This window comes from Hyla sarda, chromosome 2 (assembly GCF_029499605.1).
Source record: "Hyla sarda isolate aHylSar1 chromosome 2, aHylSar1.hap1, whole genome shotgun sequence".
NCBI classification, from domain to species: Eukaryota; Metazoa; Chordata; class Amphibia; order Anura; family Hylidae; genus Hyla; species Hyla sarda.
In genome coordinates this window covers 182007009-182025879 of record NC_079190.1, presented here as the reverse complement: position 1 = coordinate 182025879, position 18871 = coordinate 182007009, and the positions used below count along the sequence as shown (strand labels likewise).

Below are 18871 nucleotides of genomic sequence, written 5' to 3'. Positions count from 1 at the left end.
GTAAAGGAAGGATTAAGATTTTTTAATTGAAGTAATGTACAATTATGTTTAACTTTCTGGCACCAGTTGATTTTATAAAAAAAAGGTTTTTCACTGGAGTACCCCTTTAATAACGGCGATAACGGATTAAAACGGCTATTAGAAAAATCCCATAGACTATAATGGGATTTTCTAATAGCTGTTAGTGATTTTGTACCGGCCGTATAACTGCCGATTTCCCCTCTTTTTATAATGGGCATTCATAACAGATGCATTTTTATAGTGTGAAAGCGCCCTTATTTTTCCACAATTTTGAAAGGGTGCCAATAATTTTGTCCAGCCCATTTTTGGAGTTTGGTGTGACATTATGTCCAATTAGCTTTGTTTCCCCTCCCTTATTTGGTTTAGTTGCAATACACACAAAGGGAATAAACGTGTGTATAGCAAAACATGTGTTACTGCAATCCTTTTCTGTGAGAAATACTTCATTTTCTTGAAAAATTTCAGGGATGCCAACATTTACGGCCATGACTGTGTATCATGACTTTATGATTGCGAGGAGTATGAGAAATTGGTTCCTGAAAATGATAGAAATAGCAAATGAAGTGCAGATAAAGAGTGGTGTTCCCTTCACAGTGGCTCTTAAGCACACTGAAGTCCAGTCAATCACTTTGCAGGAAACTACAGCACATAACCATGTAAGTGAGAAGGATATTGCTACGTCAGGGAAAGGCAGCCATCTGCACACTGTCATCATTTCTGTCCATTTTTCGCCCTCTATCCCTATCTGCCGCCACGCTGCTCCCACCTCCAAGGCTGCGGCTACTATTTCCTGCTCTGTTTTTTATGCTGGGTGTGTGCGTGCCCAAAACCTGTCCCCCACCTGTCCAGGCTCAGCATCTCCTATTTATGGCTGCCCAGCCCACTCCTTGGTACCCGATTGTCATTGTGGTTTATCCATTGCAAAGACTGTACATCCCGAACCCCCAATCATGTGTATGACCCTTGCCTGCCTTTTATGACCTTATTCCTGTCTGACCATCTGTACTGCATTGTCTCTCCTATTGCTGACCTGAACCTGTGCCGCCTGCCCTGATTATATGCCTTAATTTTGAAGACACCTCCATCTCATCACTGTGTACCATTTGGATTCTTCAGTTTACCTACCTGACTACTCGGTGTCACACACTAGTTCCATATGGCTCCCCTGCCTCCAGAGCATGACCCAAAACCAAACCTGTTGGCAGGACATTTTATTTAAAAAAAAGTTACTTGTTACAGAGATAAGCGGTGAACCAGACACAATGCTGAACCATTGCTGCATCCCCTTCATTTACAGGAGTGGTGGCGGTGCCAGAGGTTAGACCCCCACTGATCATAATCCCTTAGAACAGATTAGAACAAATCTTTAATACCAGGGATCATTTTACAAGCATTTTACCATGATATAGGTTCTACACTTGTGGTAAACTGGGTCATATATGGTTGGTTTATGCCATTAGACTAAGGTTGGGTTCACACTTTTTTGTTGCAATTTAAACATAATTTTTTTTTGTCTTAGTTGGTGAACTCAGATTGAGTGACATTCAGTTCACCAACCAAAACAAAAAAAAAAGCTTATAAAAAATCACAGTGTGAACATGTATTTTAAAGTGTTCATACCACTTCATTCATGTTTGAAGGAATCAGTATTATGTATTATCCAAGCAATTTTTCCATTCATCTAATAAAGGACTAGTGCCCTTATTTTCGGGCTGGACACTCACTCTGTAAATACAATAAAAAATGTGTTCTTGTGCACATTAGAATGGTGTCTGGTTAAGCTTAGAAACTGATATAGCAAATGCACTTTGGCACCAGAATCATTCAATATAAAAAGAGGATACTTGTGATCAAAGCTGTACCAAAGCCTAAATATCCAGACACTTTCCTGCTTTGTGCGACTTACTCCATTTGAAATTCCACTGTCCTACAAGATAAAAAAAGAGATACTATAAGCATTTCTAAATATCTAAATGCATAAAAGTAATTCAGCATCCTATGTTATAAGCATAGTCCAGGGCCCTATTTAAATTAAAGGCTTGCATGTCAAAAAGTGAAGCTAGAAACCCACCTTTAAAAGGGTACTCCGCCCCTAGACATCTTATCCCCTATCCAAAGGATAGGGGATAAGATGTCAGATCGCCCCAGTCCCGCTGCTGGGGAGCCCCGGGATCGCCACTGCAGTACCCCGCTATCATTACTGCACAGAGCGAGTTCGCTCTGCACGTAATGACAGGCAATACAGGGGCCAGAGCATCGTTACATCATGGCTCCGCCCCTCGTGACATCACGATACGCCCCTTTCAATACAAGTCTATGGGAGGGGACGTGGCAGTCGTAACGCCCCCTGACATAGACTTGCATTAAGGGGACGGGCCGTGATGTCACGAGGGGCTGAGCCATGACATCACACTGCTCCGTCCCCTGTATCACCCGTCATTACATGCAGAGCGAACTCGCTCTGTGCAGTAATGATAGCGCAGTGCCGCAGCGGGGATCCCGGGGGTCGCCGGCAGCGGGACCGTGGCGATCTGACATCTTATCCCCTATCCTTTGGATAGGGGATAAGATGTCTAGGGGCGGAGTACCCTTTTAATACATCAGTATTGTGTATCTATTCTGAAAACTCCGGTGTGAATACAATAATACTCATTTACCCCTCAAATGTGGGTAAAAGTGGAGACTGCAGACAGAAGGACACGTGGTTATAACATACAAGTAAAAGAGCATGTCTAATGTACGGAAAGTCAGGCTGATATGTTCTAAAAAGTCAGTGGGGAATTACAGTGTTTTACTAAATCCTTGTTTTAAAAAAAATCTTTCTTAAAGAGTGTGAAATGAAAACTTTATGTGACAATATGCTTTAAAAAGACACACTTGGAAATAAGACCACTTAGCTGATACAAGATAGAACACTAGTGGTTAGGTGGGAACCATGAGAACACCAAGATCTGTATTTATTAGAAGGTTTATTATACACATGGCACTAGTAAAAATGGAAAACCTGACTTTCTTTACAATCTTTATTTATGGCAGATTAAACTTTAGTGCCCTATACTTCAGGTATATATTCTTGTGATAAGAAAATTAGATTATGATTCCCAGATACAGGAACCAATGACTGAATTGTGCACAGCTCGGGGGAATCCATCAGCGCTACATAAATGGTGAGGAATCGATGCGACAAATATGTTGTGTACATTATTCTGTAGAGACCAAGCCCTAACACAGAACTGTCTCTAACTGAAATCACTTTATTGCTTAAAATATTTTTATATTAAACAAAATGTAATTACGGTATCTAAAATCTAGAAATTACTATCTAAGGGCTCGTTTACACGGCGTCTGCCCCCGTTATTAAATGCCCGTTATCAATCCGTTTGATAATTTTGCAAACGGCTGTAAAATAATCCCATTGATGTCAATGGGATTTTTTTTTACAATCCTTTATTCACCCGTTTGCTTCCTGTTCCGCTTTTTTTTTTTGATGGGGGAAAAGACGTTGCATGCAGTATTTTTTCTCCCGTCAAAAATAACGGGATAGAAACAGATATTATAAATTTGACATTGAAGTCTAAGGCAAACGGATGAACCTTTAATGTCATCCATTTGCAACTGGGTTTATAATATCCACAGTTATTACTTTTCAGCATGCTCAGAAGTGGTGACATCAGCAGACTCCTGCAGTGCTGAGGTACTACTACTACTCCCATCATGGAACAGACTTGTTGCTGTGGGAGTCTGCTGGTGGCTGGGGAGGCTACATTAGTGTTTGTACTACTACCACCATCATGGAATAGAGTCTGTTCCATGTTGTGGGTAGTAGTACAGGGGCTGAGGGATTGATCACAATGGGTTTCACTTCTGATCAGAAGTTATTAAACAGGGGAGCGGGCGGCATGCTTTGCTCCCCTGCGATGTACATCGTGTGTGTTTTCACTTTCATTTTTAAATCCCCGCCGGGAGCCCTGAATGGCCAGCACTGAGGGTTTTTAAACTATTATTGTGCATAATCACAATTTATTCCCCCCTCTGACTTTGTATATTAAATTTAATTCCCCCGACTCTGTATATGATAATTTATCCCCCCCCCCAGTGTGCATATTCAGTCCCCTGCTGACCGTTCCTCATCTTCTTGCGCAATCAGAGAGCACAGCAAGGACATGTCAGCCCATTGCCCGCTGCTCATCTCAGTACCTGACAGATGAGCAGTGGGAAATGGAGGGACCTGTCCCCCACTGTGCGCTGTTATTGGGCTTCATTCATTCACCACCGCCGGTTCCCGACATGTTCCTGCTGCTGCCCTACTCCAAGCACACAGCAGGGACATGTCAGTCTATTCCAATGTTGGGAACCGGCGGCGGTGAATAAATGAAGTGCAATAACAGCGCACAGGGGGGGGGACAGGTCCCTCCATTCCCCACTGCTCATCTCTGTCAGGAACGGAGATGAGCAGTGGGCAATGGACTGACATGTCGCTGCTGTGCGCTCTGCGCAAGAGGATGAGGAACGGTCAGCGGGGACAGAATATGCACACGGGGGGGGGGGGGGGGAGGGGATAAATTATCATATACAGAGTCGGTGGGATTAAATTTAATATATAAAGTTGGGGGGAATGAATTGTGATTATGCACAATAATAGTTTAAAAACCCCGCCGTGAGCCCTAAATGGCCCCTTGGTGCTAAAAATGAAAGTGAAAACACACACGTGCTACATCCCAGGGAAGCGGAGCATGCCATCCGTTCCCCTGTTTAATAACTTCTGATCGCATTGGGTCTCAGAAGTCAGACCCTATGCAATCAATCCCTCAGCCCCTGTACTACTACTACCCCCATCATGGCAGACTCCCGCAGCCGGGACTACTACTACTCCCATCATGGAAACAAGTCTGTTCCATGATGCAAGTACTGTAGTAGTAGTAGTCACGGCTGCTGAAGTCTGTAGGCAGCTGACTTTTCATACTAACGGATGAAAAACTGATGCAAAAGGATGGCATCCTTTTGCATGAGTTTGCATCCGTTAATAGTATAGTCCGTTTAGGAGGCAGGGACGGAAGACAACGGCCGTGTGAACATAGCCTTAGTGATTTGACAGTGGAAACTGACACAATATAGTTACTTACTGCATGTAATACTTGAAAACTGTCATTAGTTTGAGGCGGGTCTTGATCTGGATCAACACCAACCCTAAGAAGAAAATGGAGGCATGAAACAGTGCACATTTTATAACAAAAATATTCAGATTGAAAAAAAAAAAAGGTGCATGGACTGCTTGGTGGAAAACACAAATGAAGAGTAGCAAGACTGCATTCACACTCCATTTTTGGCCTATGGCAACAGAGTTTCAGAATCACATCCTGCCGGACCTGTGCCGTATTCTGTTAATTTCAAAGAGGTAACCAGAGTAAGCTATAGACTCCGGTCGTCTCCTTTTTCCACCGTATCAAGTTTTTTAACTGGATTTTAAAACAAAAAGAACTCAATTTACATGGATATACAAAAATAGCATACCATATACCAATCCAAAACCCAACCAACACAGCACCTCAATATAGGCACCACAAAAACATATATTAATTTTAACCCAACCCCCCCCCCCCCACCCAATCCTCCCAGGCCTCAGAGGGGAAAGACATCACCGATGCCTCCATGTCAATTGAAGCTTTTTACCAGATTTTTTTTTTGGGAGGATTTGGCCAAAATGTCTTCATACCCCCTTATTTTATTTACTAGGAGTTTCCAGTGAGGGCCTGCTTTACTGAGAAACAGTCATTGCTGGATCAGCCGACCGGGGTCTCTCACCGACTCTGGTCACCTCATTGAAATTAATGGGGTATCCCATGGGTCCGGGAGGAGGTTTTGAAATTTCCCTGCAGGATCCGGCTGTCGTATGCCCCAAACATGGAGTGAATGGCTAACAAGTTACTTCTTCAAACAGATTCCGTTTGAAAACTGGCAGGGATTAACCACATCTAAAACTTTGCAAAATCAGTGGCATACAATGTAAAAATCCACAGGAAACTGAGGGTATGTCATTCATTTCTGTAGTTTAGAGATTCACAACCAGTAAGTGTATCTTTAGTAATTTATCTAACAGTATCAGTAGTATAGTAAGGCCTCATGCACATAGCTATGGCACATGGATCCATTAGACTGGGTTCACACTAGCTTTGTGCTCTATCACTGATATACATCAGGATACTGGCAAAAAAGCATGGTAGGTATAACACTGTATACCCGTTCACTTTAACAAACCAAATGTGGTATACTAGAGACTAGGCTCTGTCTGTTTCCCAAACTAAAAAGGGACTAAAAAAGGGTGGTCCACTGCCTCCCATTTAATATCAGTATATGTGGTTTTGCCATGTACATGAGTCATTGATATGTAATATATAAAGCCATCCATACGTTGGTGCAGATGTATCCATTATTTCATTAGTACCACAAGTGCAGGTAAAGAAGGCATTAGTGAAACAGATTATTCAGCCATTTCCTTCCACTTCGATTAAATGCACAGACAAGACAAAAGGGAGACTGAGTAGCAGATATCTTTAGGAAATGAAAATGCTGAAGCAGCAGCTTAAAAGCAGACACATGAGGAGGGTGGCCTTGCTAACAGTTGAACTTGTAAACTTGTTGCTTCCTGTGCAGAGTTAACTACTTTAGGTAATGAAAGTAGTGCAGTGACTTATTTATTTAAGCAGTACACACCAAACTTCAACACTGAAAATTGTGCAAATAAGCGAAATCTTCATTATTAAGTCGCCTCACTGGGGTAAATACACAAGGTACAAAAAAATGAGGCAAGAAAATTTTACACAAATGTAATTTAGAGAACCCATAACAGACACCACAATTCAGACCAATGACAACTGCATGTGTGCCCCAATAAGTGACAGCAACAGTACCAAGAAAGACCATATACGGACAAAGCACGGACAGACAAAAAAACACGAGAACGCCCCAATGCAAAAACAGCATGAGGACCCCTTCAAACATCATGTCTACAACTTACAGCTCATATTTTAATGTATAATAACTAGAAAAAAAAAGCTGGATAGTTTTGTAGTTGTCTCTCTGGAAAATAGTTGGATAGTCTAAGTTTTCTCTGTGGCAACTAGCGACATCCCTTGAAATATTAGGGTAGTGAAGGGGGTTTAAGGGGTACGAACGCTGGGTGCGGCAGCAAGAGGTTGTGACATCATAGCCAGGCCCCTTGTGATGCCACGCCCCTACCATAGACTTGCATTGAGGGGGCGTGACGTGACATCACGAGGGGCATGGCCATGAAGTCACTACCCCTTGCCCACCGCACCCAGCGTCCTAAACGAATGCCAGGTGCTGCACAGAGACCACAGCTGCGGGATCCCCGCGATCAGACATCTTATCCACTATCCTTTGGATAGGGGATCAGATGTCTACCCCTTTAATGTTTACCTCCCTGGTGGGTTATGAGCAGTGAAAAGCTTAGCCTCTTGTGGACAATTTATTCCCTTTACTAAAGGCTGCTGTATCCTTTCTACTTCTCCATCCTTAGCTGGGGACTGGTCATACACAGATATACTGCATCAGCAGCCAATCAAAGAACAGCCCAATCATACAGTCTCTGTGATTGGCTGAATAAGTGCAGATGGATAGAATAGCAGGATACTAGTTTTAAACCCTTGTGGCCAGTGTGGGACTGGGACCTCTCCTTCCTCTGGGGCCCTGTGCATTTGAACACTTGGCTATATGTCCACCCTGACACGAATATCAACTCAGTCATAGCTGCAGGTTCTGCTTGTAATTTCCAGACAGGATCTCACAAAAGGAAGGTAATTTTTTGTTTTGGCTTTATCAGCGGATGAATGGAATGTGTCCATTCTTCTCAGATAGCAGCTGTGGAATGACACAGTCCATTTGAAAGGCTCTGTACATTCACTCAAAATCAATGGCTAAGACACCATGAAAACAAGAGAGCCTTGATCTTACTACAGAGCCTCTATTGTTGTCCAATCGGGGAGAAGTTTATGTGATCTGAAGGGCATGTTATTGGAGCCCAGCCAGCATTGAAATAGCCAAGCTTTTTACTAAGTGCATGTACTTAGAGAATGTTACAACAGTCTGTTACTTACTTTGGACTTGCTCTAATATGTGAACACTTCTGTGACCTGCTTCTAAGTTTAATTACTTATATGATAGACAACAAGAACTGTCAGTGATGTAAAAAAAAACTCATACAAAAATTATTGACATGAACCCCAGGGACCATACAACATAAATGATTATGACGTTACAGAAGACAAACACAGTGACAAGTGCACAGAAATGCTAATGCAGAGTGTGTGCTAAATAGTACTAGACAGACACAGAAAAGGTGAAAAGTTGTGCCAAGCATAGAACCCCAAGAGGCTAAGTGTTAACACATGGCAGAAACCAATCACCTGAAATACTGCCAACGACTAAGGTTCATATCCTCCAACGATGGGTTATGGTCACCAACTCTGAGACAGCACAAGAATGAAATGAAAATGAAGGTTGTGGAATTGGCGAGCTGGAATAATGAGGTACTTTACAACATCAATTGACTGATTAGAAGAGAAATTCTAACAAATCTGTCCACACAGTTAACCACATTAGATCACCTCGAAACTTACCTTTCCTACTTAAGAAGAAGGGTTTTGCATGTCACATAGGACAGTAAACAATGCAACTAGTAGTCTAATTGGTATTTATAGCCCCAACATATACAAGTTTCTTTTGTCAGGGAATATCTTCGACACTAGGGCCTAATATGTAGGAGAAATAATCTCCCTAAGGTCTCCATTTTGTCAGAAGATAAAATAATAATATCATAACTCCATTACAAATGATGTATTATTTATGGTCAACAACATTAAAAATATTATGACCATTGAATGAATTGCCAAAAATATACAAACCATGAAATTCACCATATCTGGGCCCAACTATTTTCCCAGATATGAGGTCTAGGAAGTAGTGGTAGAAGAAACATATATAATAAATATAATAAAATAATAAAGTTATTGTAAAAATGATATGCATGTTTATTGGTTATAAAAGATTAACATAAAAGAGTAATATACACACGATGATATATAGGTATATATATATAATTAAATTATAAATTGTTTAGTTAGTAGTATCATACTTAGAAGTTGGTTGGTTCAGATATATCGGTACTACTCTGCAAAGAGAACCTCACATCACATGATATCGAATGGGCATCTAATCTCTAGATATATAAAATGGGAGTAAACCCTGCCCAGTCCTAACCACAACTATCTATGGTTTTAAAGTTTCCTCGTGGGAATTATTATATCATGGGGTGTAGCAGAGAAAGATCCCATAAACTATGCTATATGCAATATGTGATTGCATTGATCCCCATAAGACACGCCCCGTTCATCTGCAGTAGAAGGGGGTGTGGCTTATAAACTAACTTTACCATCTCAATATGAAGATTAAAAATAGTTAGGTTTGCTCATCTACATGATATAATACCATCCACATTAAAAGGAGGTAACAGTCAAATAAGAAACCTGTGTATCTTAGTATGCATAGTTGTACTTCTGGATAAAGGAAAGATGGCTGCCTGGGGTCCATGGAAACACCTATAGTCATAACCAGTCATCAGAGAAGAGAGGACTATGGGAAAATATTGTATTTTTCCACTGACTCTAAATGGCTCCACCCCTTCAGGTAGCTTCTAGGAACTTCTGTGATGGGATCTGTGATGCCCCCCTGTGTCTCCCTTACACATGCTTTTAGCTTGTTCCTTATCTTAAGCATCCACCCAAACAAATATAATGTCATCCAATGATGACTGGGTGGGTGTGAGTATGTAAATCAGGGTCTAGTCACATGAAAGCTAAACATTAATTCACTATAATAGCTATATTGATCTAAATGTCATGTTGACTATATTATGGCTTTTAGAATCACCTGTACCATCATTAAACGTCTGTCTTTTAATCCAGTACAATAATCATGGATGACCTTCTCAGACATCTCAAATAGATGACTTATGATAGACAAATACTATAGACCAAATACTATAGAATCACAATAGACCAATAAAACCTAAGTGTTATCAATACACACATGTAGCCGGACTATATGTTAAGTCACTTAGTAAGTATAAGCTATATAAATCAGTACTTTAGTCAGTACTATAGTATTATAACATGATAACATAGCACAGCCATACCAATGGATACTTTCTCTCTCTCTCTCTCTCTCTCTCTCTATATATATAACTCAATGTGTGTGTGTGTGTTTCACAATCACGTCCAAACGGCTAAAGATATTAACATGAAACTTGGCACACGTTATTAATATGTCAACAACAAACATAGGATAGGTGATTTAACCCTTACTCGCCCCCATTTGCCAGGGGCAGGGTTTATGTTTAAAGTCCCATACAAGTTAATGGGAAATATATGTTACTGCATAACTTCCAAACGGCTGGAGATTAAAATATAGTATCGTTAATTTAACCCTTAACCACCCCCATTTGTGAGGGTCAGGGTTTTTGATTAAAGTCCCATGAAAATCAATGGGAAATGTATGTTCTCACATAACGTCTGTACGGCTGGAGATATTTCAATACCTGGTGCACATATTACGGGTCGGGATAGGAGGTCGGGATAGGAGGTGGGGACAGGAGGTGGGGACAAGACAACAATATATGGGTATGGGATATGAAGTCAAAAGACTCTTTCCTAGGACTGTATCCACCTTTTCCAGCCCACCAGAGCACCTGAAAGCTGAACTAATTTATGCAGGATAAGTCAGCAACTGCCGAACCAAGAAGTTCGTGACAAATCAAATTTACTGTAAGTTCGTTCATCTCTACCTGGTACATATTACGGGTCGGGATAGGAGGACGGGATAGGAGGTCGGGATAGGAGGACGAGATAGGAGGACGAGATAGGAGGCGGGGATAGGAGGCGGGGATAGGAGGCGAGGATAGGAGGCGAGGATAGGAGGCGAGGATAGGAGGCGAGGATAGGAGGCGAGGATAGGAGGCGAGGATAGGAGGCGAGGATAGGAGGCGAGGATAGGAGGACGGGATAGGAACTCGAGATAGGAGGTCGGGATAGGAGGTCGGGATAGATGGAATGGATAGGAGGACAGGATAGGAGGTCGAGATAGGAGGTCGAGATAGGAGGATGGGATAGGAGGTCGGGATAGGAGGTCAAGATAGGAGGAAGGCATAGGAGGTCGGGATAGGAGGACGGGATAAGAAGTCGGGATATGAGGACAAGATGTGAGGATGGCATATGAGGTCGAGATAGGATGACTGGATAGGAGGTCGGGATATGGGGTTGGGATATGACAACAATATGAAGGATGGGATGTGAAGTCAAAGGCTTCCTCCTTTGTTTATTTTCCTCCCCAACAAGGATTAGGAAGGAAAAACCGGGCAACGCCGGGTACTCAGCTAGTATATCTATATATATAAAACTCAACGTGTGTGTGTGTGTGTGTATGTATGTTCCACAATCACGTCCAAACGGCTAAAGATATTAACATGAAACTTGGCTCACATGTTACTTATATGTTAACAACAAACCTAGGATAGGTAATTTAACCCTTACTCACCCCCATTTGCCAGGGTTGGGGTTTTGGTTCAAAGTCCCATACAAGTCTATGGGAAATATGTTACTGCATAACTTCCAAACGGCTGGAAATATTTTGATAATACTTGATCACATGTTACTTATATGTCCACTTAAAATATAGGATAGTTAATTTAACCCTTAACTACCCCCATTTGTTATGGTCGGGGTTTTTGTTTAAAGTCCCATGCAAATTAATGGGAAATGTATGTTCCTACATAACTTCCGTATGGCTGGCGATATTTCATTACCTGGTACACATATTACTGGTCGGCATAGGAGGACGGGATAGGAGGACGGGGTATGAGGTCGGGGTATGACAACAATATATGAGGACGGGATATATAGTCAAAAGCTTTTCTGCCACAACAAGGATAAGGAAGGAAAAACCGGGCAACGCCGGGTACTCCGCTAGTAAGAATTAAAAAACAAATATCTTTAAAAATATATTCTCTACACCTACGCATTCCAATGCAAGTTGGTATGAGACACATCCAGACTCCTTTACAGAGAAGACCCCCCCCCCCCCCCCCACCTGTGCATTCAGGTACTGGAAACCTATTGTCTGTGTGTCGTGTCTAATCCACTTTCTGTTTATTTCTAACATGCCACACTTTATGGCCATGTTTTGACTCTATGAGTAGCGGAATTAAGAATAATTTTCATTGATTAAGATGGAATCCTGACACTATCTTGTACCTCTCATATCATAACTCTGATTTGATCGGTACAAATAGCCTGACACTTTAGATGCCCAATTACCATGCCCAATCTGGGATTACGATAGGGGCCTTTATATCAGAGAATGAAATGTATAGGAGATATTTTTTGTCTTGTTTCATACATCCAATAAATACAGCTTAATGATCATACATGCAATGTTGTAATATACTTTGTGTTTTAGCTCTACTCTAAAAAGAACATTCCTGTAAATCCATCCAGGTGTGATTCTTGTTACAGCTGAAAGTTTAGACTTTCCAGTCTAAGAAATTCTAAAATAGGATATATTCTAGGTAAATATACTTTATCTATACTAATATATTGTAGCAAGTATTGTAGAAGACAGAGATGTGTTCTGTTGCTGCTGATGGTTTCTGTTTTATATATAAAAAAAACAACGCAAAATAAAATAATGGGGTTTTCCGAAATGATTAGCCGCTATCTGTCATTCACTCTGAACTTTAACTTCAAAAAAACGTGAAGTGAAAAACACAAAACCAAACCCATACAGAACAGGAAAAAAATGTAACTTTCCGGTAACTTTGTTCAGTACTGAACCAGCTGGAGAATCTTATCAATCTATGATCTTCAATGCTGAAAAACAAAGCTCAGCAAGTTGTGCTTGGCTCCTTTCAGGACCGTTCTCTCACAAATTCACAGGACGGAAAAACTAGTAGGCAAAGAGAAACGCATCTATAGCTTTTAATTCCACTTCACTGGGGCTTGTAAATGGATAACAGTGATATCCAGATTGTTGCATTATAGCCATTAACTCATGTTTTTTTGGCTAGATACATAGCTTGTACCACAGGCATAGTACTGTACTTCTAATAGGTCAACTGAATGCAGAACGTGGCAGAGTAGAAGGTAAACTGAACTAAATGCTTCTAGATGCCACAAAGTAAAGATAATTTAATGCCAGTTCTACATGATTCTCTACATATACTTTATTACATGAAAGAATAACCTGAAATTTTCACATTTTCCAACATAAGCAGCTGGTACAAAAAGGAAGAAAGGGGCAGTTGCCCTTGCAGGAATCATTAAAAAACAAGCCTCAGACAGAAAAGTGGATGCTGGAATCTGGTTGTTAAAGGGGTACTCCCCCATGGAACACTTTTTTTTAAAAAATCAACTGATGTCAGAAAGTTAAACAGATTTGTAAATTACTTCTATTAAAAAAATCTTAATCCTTCCAGTACTTTTTAGGTGCTGTATACTACAGAGGAAATGCTTTACTTTTGGGATTTCTCTGATGTCATGACCACAGTGCTCTTTGCTGACCTCTGGTGTCAATTTTAGGAACTGTCCAGAGCAGCATGTGTTTGCTATGGGGATTTTCTCCTGCTCTGGACAGTTCCTAAAATGGACAGCAGAGGTCAGCAGAGAGCACTGTGGTCATGACATCAGAGAAATCTAAAAAGTAAAGCATTTCCTCTGTAGTATACAGCATCTAAAAAGTACTGGAAGGATTAAGATTTTTTAATAGAAGTAATTTACAAATCTGTTTAACTTTCTGGCGCCAGTTGAGTTAAAAAAAAAATAAATAAATAAAAAAGTTTTCCACGGGAGTACCCCTTTAAAGCAAACTACTCCACTGCTGAGAGATTCCCCATCCCCCCACATATACACAGTGTAGATGAGGCTTTTTTTCACCTGTGGTATGAAAATAACTTTGTTTACCTTGAAAGAAACAGGCACTCTTGCTTCCTGCGCCTCCCTCCTCCTCACAGAGCCATATTTTACAAGGCTCAGACTGTGTATTTCTATAAATGCATATGATCTATGAATATGATCAATATCCCATCAAAACAAAAAATATGTTTTTTATTATTATTATGTTTACATATTTTTTTATAAGGAATTTGGAACAATGGGGTGATTTAAAGGGGTACTCCATCCTTAGACATCTTATCCCCTATCCAAACGATAGGGGATAAGAGGTCTGATAGCGGGGTTCCCTCCGCTGGGGCCTCCCGTGATCTCTCCTGCTGCACCCCCATACATCAGCAGCCTGGAGCTGTGTTTGCTCCGTGGCTGATGACGGGCGATACAGGGGACAGGGTATCTTGACGTCACGCCTCACCCCCTCAATGCAAGCTTATGGGAGGGGGCGTGGTGGCCATCACGCCCCCTCCCATAGGCTTGCATTGAGGGGGCGGGCGTGACGTCACGTGGAGGCGGGGCGTGACATCACAATACCACGTCCCCTGTATCGACCATCATCAGCCAAGGAGCAAACATAGCTTCAGGCTGCTGATGTATGGGGGTGCAGCAGTAGAGATCACGGGAGGCCCCAGCGGCGGACCCCCCCTCGATCAGACATCTTATCCCTTATCCTTTGGATAAGGGATAAGATGTATAGGGGTGGAGTACCCCTTTAAATCAACACCCTTTTTCCAAATGCCATATAAAAAATATGTAAACATAATAATAAACATATTTGGTATCGCCGTGTGTGTAATTTTCAGATCTATTTAAATATATAATTATTTATCTTGTAAGGTAAACGGCATGAATGTTTAAAAATACCAAACCCCAGAATTGCATTTTTTTTTATATTACTTAATACCCTCGAAAAAATGAATAAAAAACCGATCAAAAAGTCCAATCAATAAATACTACAATGGTACAGCTAAAAACAACAGATCACAGCGCAAAAAATTTGCGCTCATAGAGCCCAGTAAGCTAAAAAATAAAAAGTTATAGTGGTCAGATGTTTAGAATTTTTTTTACATTTTTTAAAGTGAGGCAAGCTATACAAATTAGCTATTGTTTTAATGGCACCGACCTACAGTATCAAGATTTGACTGCACGGTTAATGTCGTAAAAAAAGAAGAACTAATTTGCTAAACAAATATTTTTCTTTCCATGTTGGAGCATGCGTTATGGAAAAATGAATGAAGACGTTTGCAAAAAATAAGCTGTTATATGGGTGTGTAGATTAAAATAAAAGAGTTATGGCTTTTAAAAGGGCAAGGATAAAAAAAACTAAAGTGGAACAATGAAAATTACCCTGGTCCTGAAGGGTTTAATAGTTTGCACATTTCCGCATGTGGCGATACTACTTGTTTATATTTGAAAATTTGGAAAAGGGGGTAATTCAAACATTAATTCAGGAAGGGGCTTATTAACTTTTTAAAATATATTTTATTCACAAATTTTTTTGCCCCAATAGGAGACCATTACACGTGGATGTGAACACTGAACAATGCTGACTAATATAGTATTGATCAGTGTTATTGGTGGCGCTCTGCTTCTTCAGTTCCTGTGGCGCAACATCTCCTTCAGGCATTTAGCCCTGCTTCGGGCAAGCAGGGCTAAATGCAGGAAGACTTCACACACTTCGGCAAACACTGCTACCTGGGACCTGGTGCACATATGATGGGGCAACCAGTCTTGCCCAGTCACTAAAATGCTACTTACATCTGCCTGAGGGGACTTCCTGGCAGAGGTGCGTGCTGTGAGTGACGTCATCATAAGCGCCGTGCAGGGACGCCGACGTCCTGCACAGCGCGTGCGATGACGTCACTAATAGCGTGCACCTCTGCCAGGAAGGAAATAGTGCTGTCCAGGTGGGAAATCTGTGCTATGGCTACCTAATGTGGGGAATCTGTGCTAAGGCTACCTATTGTGGGGAATCTGTTCTAAGGCTACCTATCGTGGTGAATCTCTGCTACGGCTACCTATTGTGGGGAATCTGTGCTAAGGCTACCTAATGTGGGGAATCTGTGCTAAGGCTACCTATTGTGGGGAATCTGTGCTAAGGCTACCTATTGTGGGGAATCTGTGCTAAGGCTACCTATTGTGGGGAATCTGTGCTAAGGCTACCTATTGTGGGGAATCTGTGCTAAGGCTACCTATTGTGGGGAATCTGTGCTGAGGCTACCTATTGTGGGGAATCTGTGCTAAGGCTACCTATTGTGGGGAATCTGTGCTAAGGCTACCTAATGTGGGGAATCTGTGCTAAGGCTACCTAATGTGAGGAAACTGTGCTGTGCTACCTAATGTGGTGAAACTATGCTGCGCTTCCTAATGTGGGGAAACTGTGCTGCGCTACCTTATGTGGTGAAACTGCTACCTTCCTAATGTGGGGAAACTGCTACCTACCCAATGCTCCCCCCCCCCCAGCAGTAGCACCCTCATCTGTCAGCTCATGCTATTACCACAGGGAGGTAGGGGGAATGGGGGGGGGGGGGTTGCTGGTGGATGATGGGGGTGCTACTGCTGGTGGGTAGTGTTGCTGGTGGATGATGAGGGGCACATTATGGGGGAATTATAAGTGAGGGGCGCATGATGGGGGCATTATATGTCAGGGGCGCATGCGGCCCAGCCTCACCCAGCTGCTACCTCCAGTGGTCCCCAGATAATTTGAGTTTGAGACCCCTGCTCTAAACAAAGGCCATCAATATTTAGGTCATGGGAAATAACTTTTAAATATTACATAAAACCAGAAAGACTTCATTAGACACTTGTGTAATCTTAGACCACGTTTAGTTGAACTTCCCTTTCCCCTATTACTATTGCTTAGGATAGTCTTTATTTTATTTTAAAAAGTAACTGTCATGAGATTCATGTCTAAACCACAAGCATCATGAAATCCCTGAATGCTCCCTCATTAGAAATAGCTATGAATCAGAAAAAACATGTTTAAAAAAAAAAATATCCAGAAATGAGCAAGTAGAATCCCCCCAATCCAATGTGTATAGCCAGATTAAAGTGGTATTCCAGGCAAAACCTTTTTATATATATATATATTATATATATATATATATATATATATATATATATATATATATATATATATATATATATATATATCTCAACTGGCTCTGGAAAATTAAACAGATTTGTAAATTACTTCTATTAAAAAATCTTAATCCTTCCAATAGTTATTAGCTTCGGAAGTTTTCTGTCTAACTGCTCAATGATGATGTCACGTCCCGGGAGCTGTGCATCATGGGAGAAGATCCCCATAGGAACTGCACAGCTCCCGGGATGTGAGTCATCAGAGAGCAGTTAGACAGAAAACAACAATTCAACTTCAGAAGCTAATAACTATTGGAAGGATTAAGATTTTTTAATAGAAGTTATTTACAAATCTGTTTAACTTTCTGGAGCCAGTTGATATATAAAAAAAAGTTTTGGCCTGGAATACCCCTTTAAGACCAATTCTCATTGCTATTAGGATTGATACTAGCTTGAGCTGAACAAAATGTTAAATGGTTTCCATTTCATATATTCTGCCGGTATGGTTAAACATTATTTATCATAACAAATAAAAAAAATCCTCTTTTTTTTATTTTATAGTTTTTATTAAATTTCCAATACATAACACAAGGAGAACATTCCTATTCCCGATATTCTGGGAAAGTACAAAATATGAATAGTGAAAATCAGTAATACACATCAACATAAGAACGAATCGACATTCGCCACATTAGGCGTGTCTATAGAGGTGACAGAATAACCCGTATAGTAAACCATCAAACAAAACACTACTGGTTGCACAGGGTACAAACCGAAAACATGAATATCATCTGGAGAAGAGCTAGCGGGTACCTAGGCCTTAAGGCCGCGGCCATTAATGGTATAGGTGGATTGTTCATGCGCGGTAAAAAGAAATAAGTGGAAAAGAACCTGGGGAAGGGGGAAGGAGTGAGAGGGAAAGGGGGACAAGGAAAATGAGGAGCACTGATAGCAATAATAATCAACAGTAGTGGGGGCTATGTATCCATAAGTCCCACCGTCTGAGGAACCTATGATCACTAGAATTAGCTAAAGCATAGGCACGCTCACATGCACAAGAGAAATTAACATAAGCCAAGATTTCCGATAAACATGGAAGATCAGGGGACCTCCATTTCCTAGCAATGAGCAATTTGGTGGACATCAGCACATGCGCCACTAGGTGTCTAGAATTAGAAGGGTACTTATCTAAATCCAGTAGCAGCAAGGCTGTAGAGGGTTCCAACTGAATCTGTAGGCCCAGGAGCCGATCTTTAGTTAAAGCAGCCCCCTTCCACAATGGTTGTACCTTCGGACATTCCCAAAGAACGTGCAGCAGGGAACCCGCCTCTCTGCACCCCCTCCAGCATACAGTTGGTAGGGAAGGGTCAATCTTGTGCAATCTGGTGGGGGTGAAATACCACCTGTAGATTGTTTTGTACAAGGTCTCCTGATGACTGGTACATTTAAAGTAGGAGTTGATGTCACGAAAGGCGGTCTGCCACTGTTCTGGAGCGATCTCAACCCCCAAGTCCCTCTCCCACCTGCTCATGTAAGTATGTTGGAGTAACTCCGACCTCTGCCCCGGAAAACCATAAAAAAAGGTGATTCCTCCGGCATATGAGTCAGACACTCCCAAAAACCCCAGCAATCTCGGAGGTAAGGTGACCTTTTGCAGTTGGCCAGTTGCCAGATAGCTCCTAATTTGTAGACTCTTATAAAAGTCCTTTTGCGGGATGTGGAACCTATGCCTGAGGGAGGCGAAGTGGAGAAGTCCA

The 18871-nt window shown here is 41.4% G+C and overlaps 1 protein-coding gene across 2 annotated transcripts in view; it reads right to left on the bottom strand.

Annotated features, from left to right (window-relative positions):
• Positions 1–18871, bottom strand: part of SLC9A7 (solute carrier family 9 member A7) — a 115404-nt gene that overhangs the window by 4031 nt on the left and 92502 nt on the right. The window contains exons 13-15 of one of the 2 annotated variants that reach the window (XM_056555865.1): positions 8445–8504; positions 5145–5208; positions 1866–1948 (exon numbers count right to left, since the gene is read on the bottom strand). In XM_056555865.1, the coding sequence (XP_056411840.1) occupies positions 1866–1948; positions 5145–5208; positions 8445–8504 (207 nt within the window). The remainder of the gene's footprint in view (positions 1–1865; positions 1949–5144; positions 5209–8444; positions 8505–18871) is intronic. The other variant, XM_056555866.1, reaches the window with a different exon arrangement.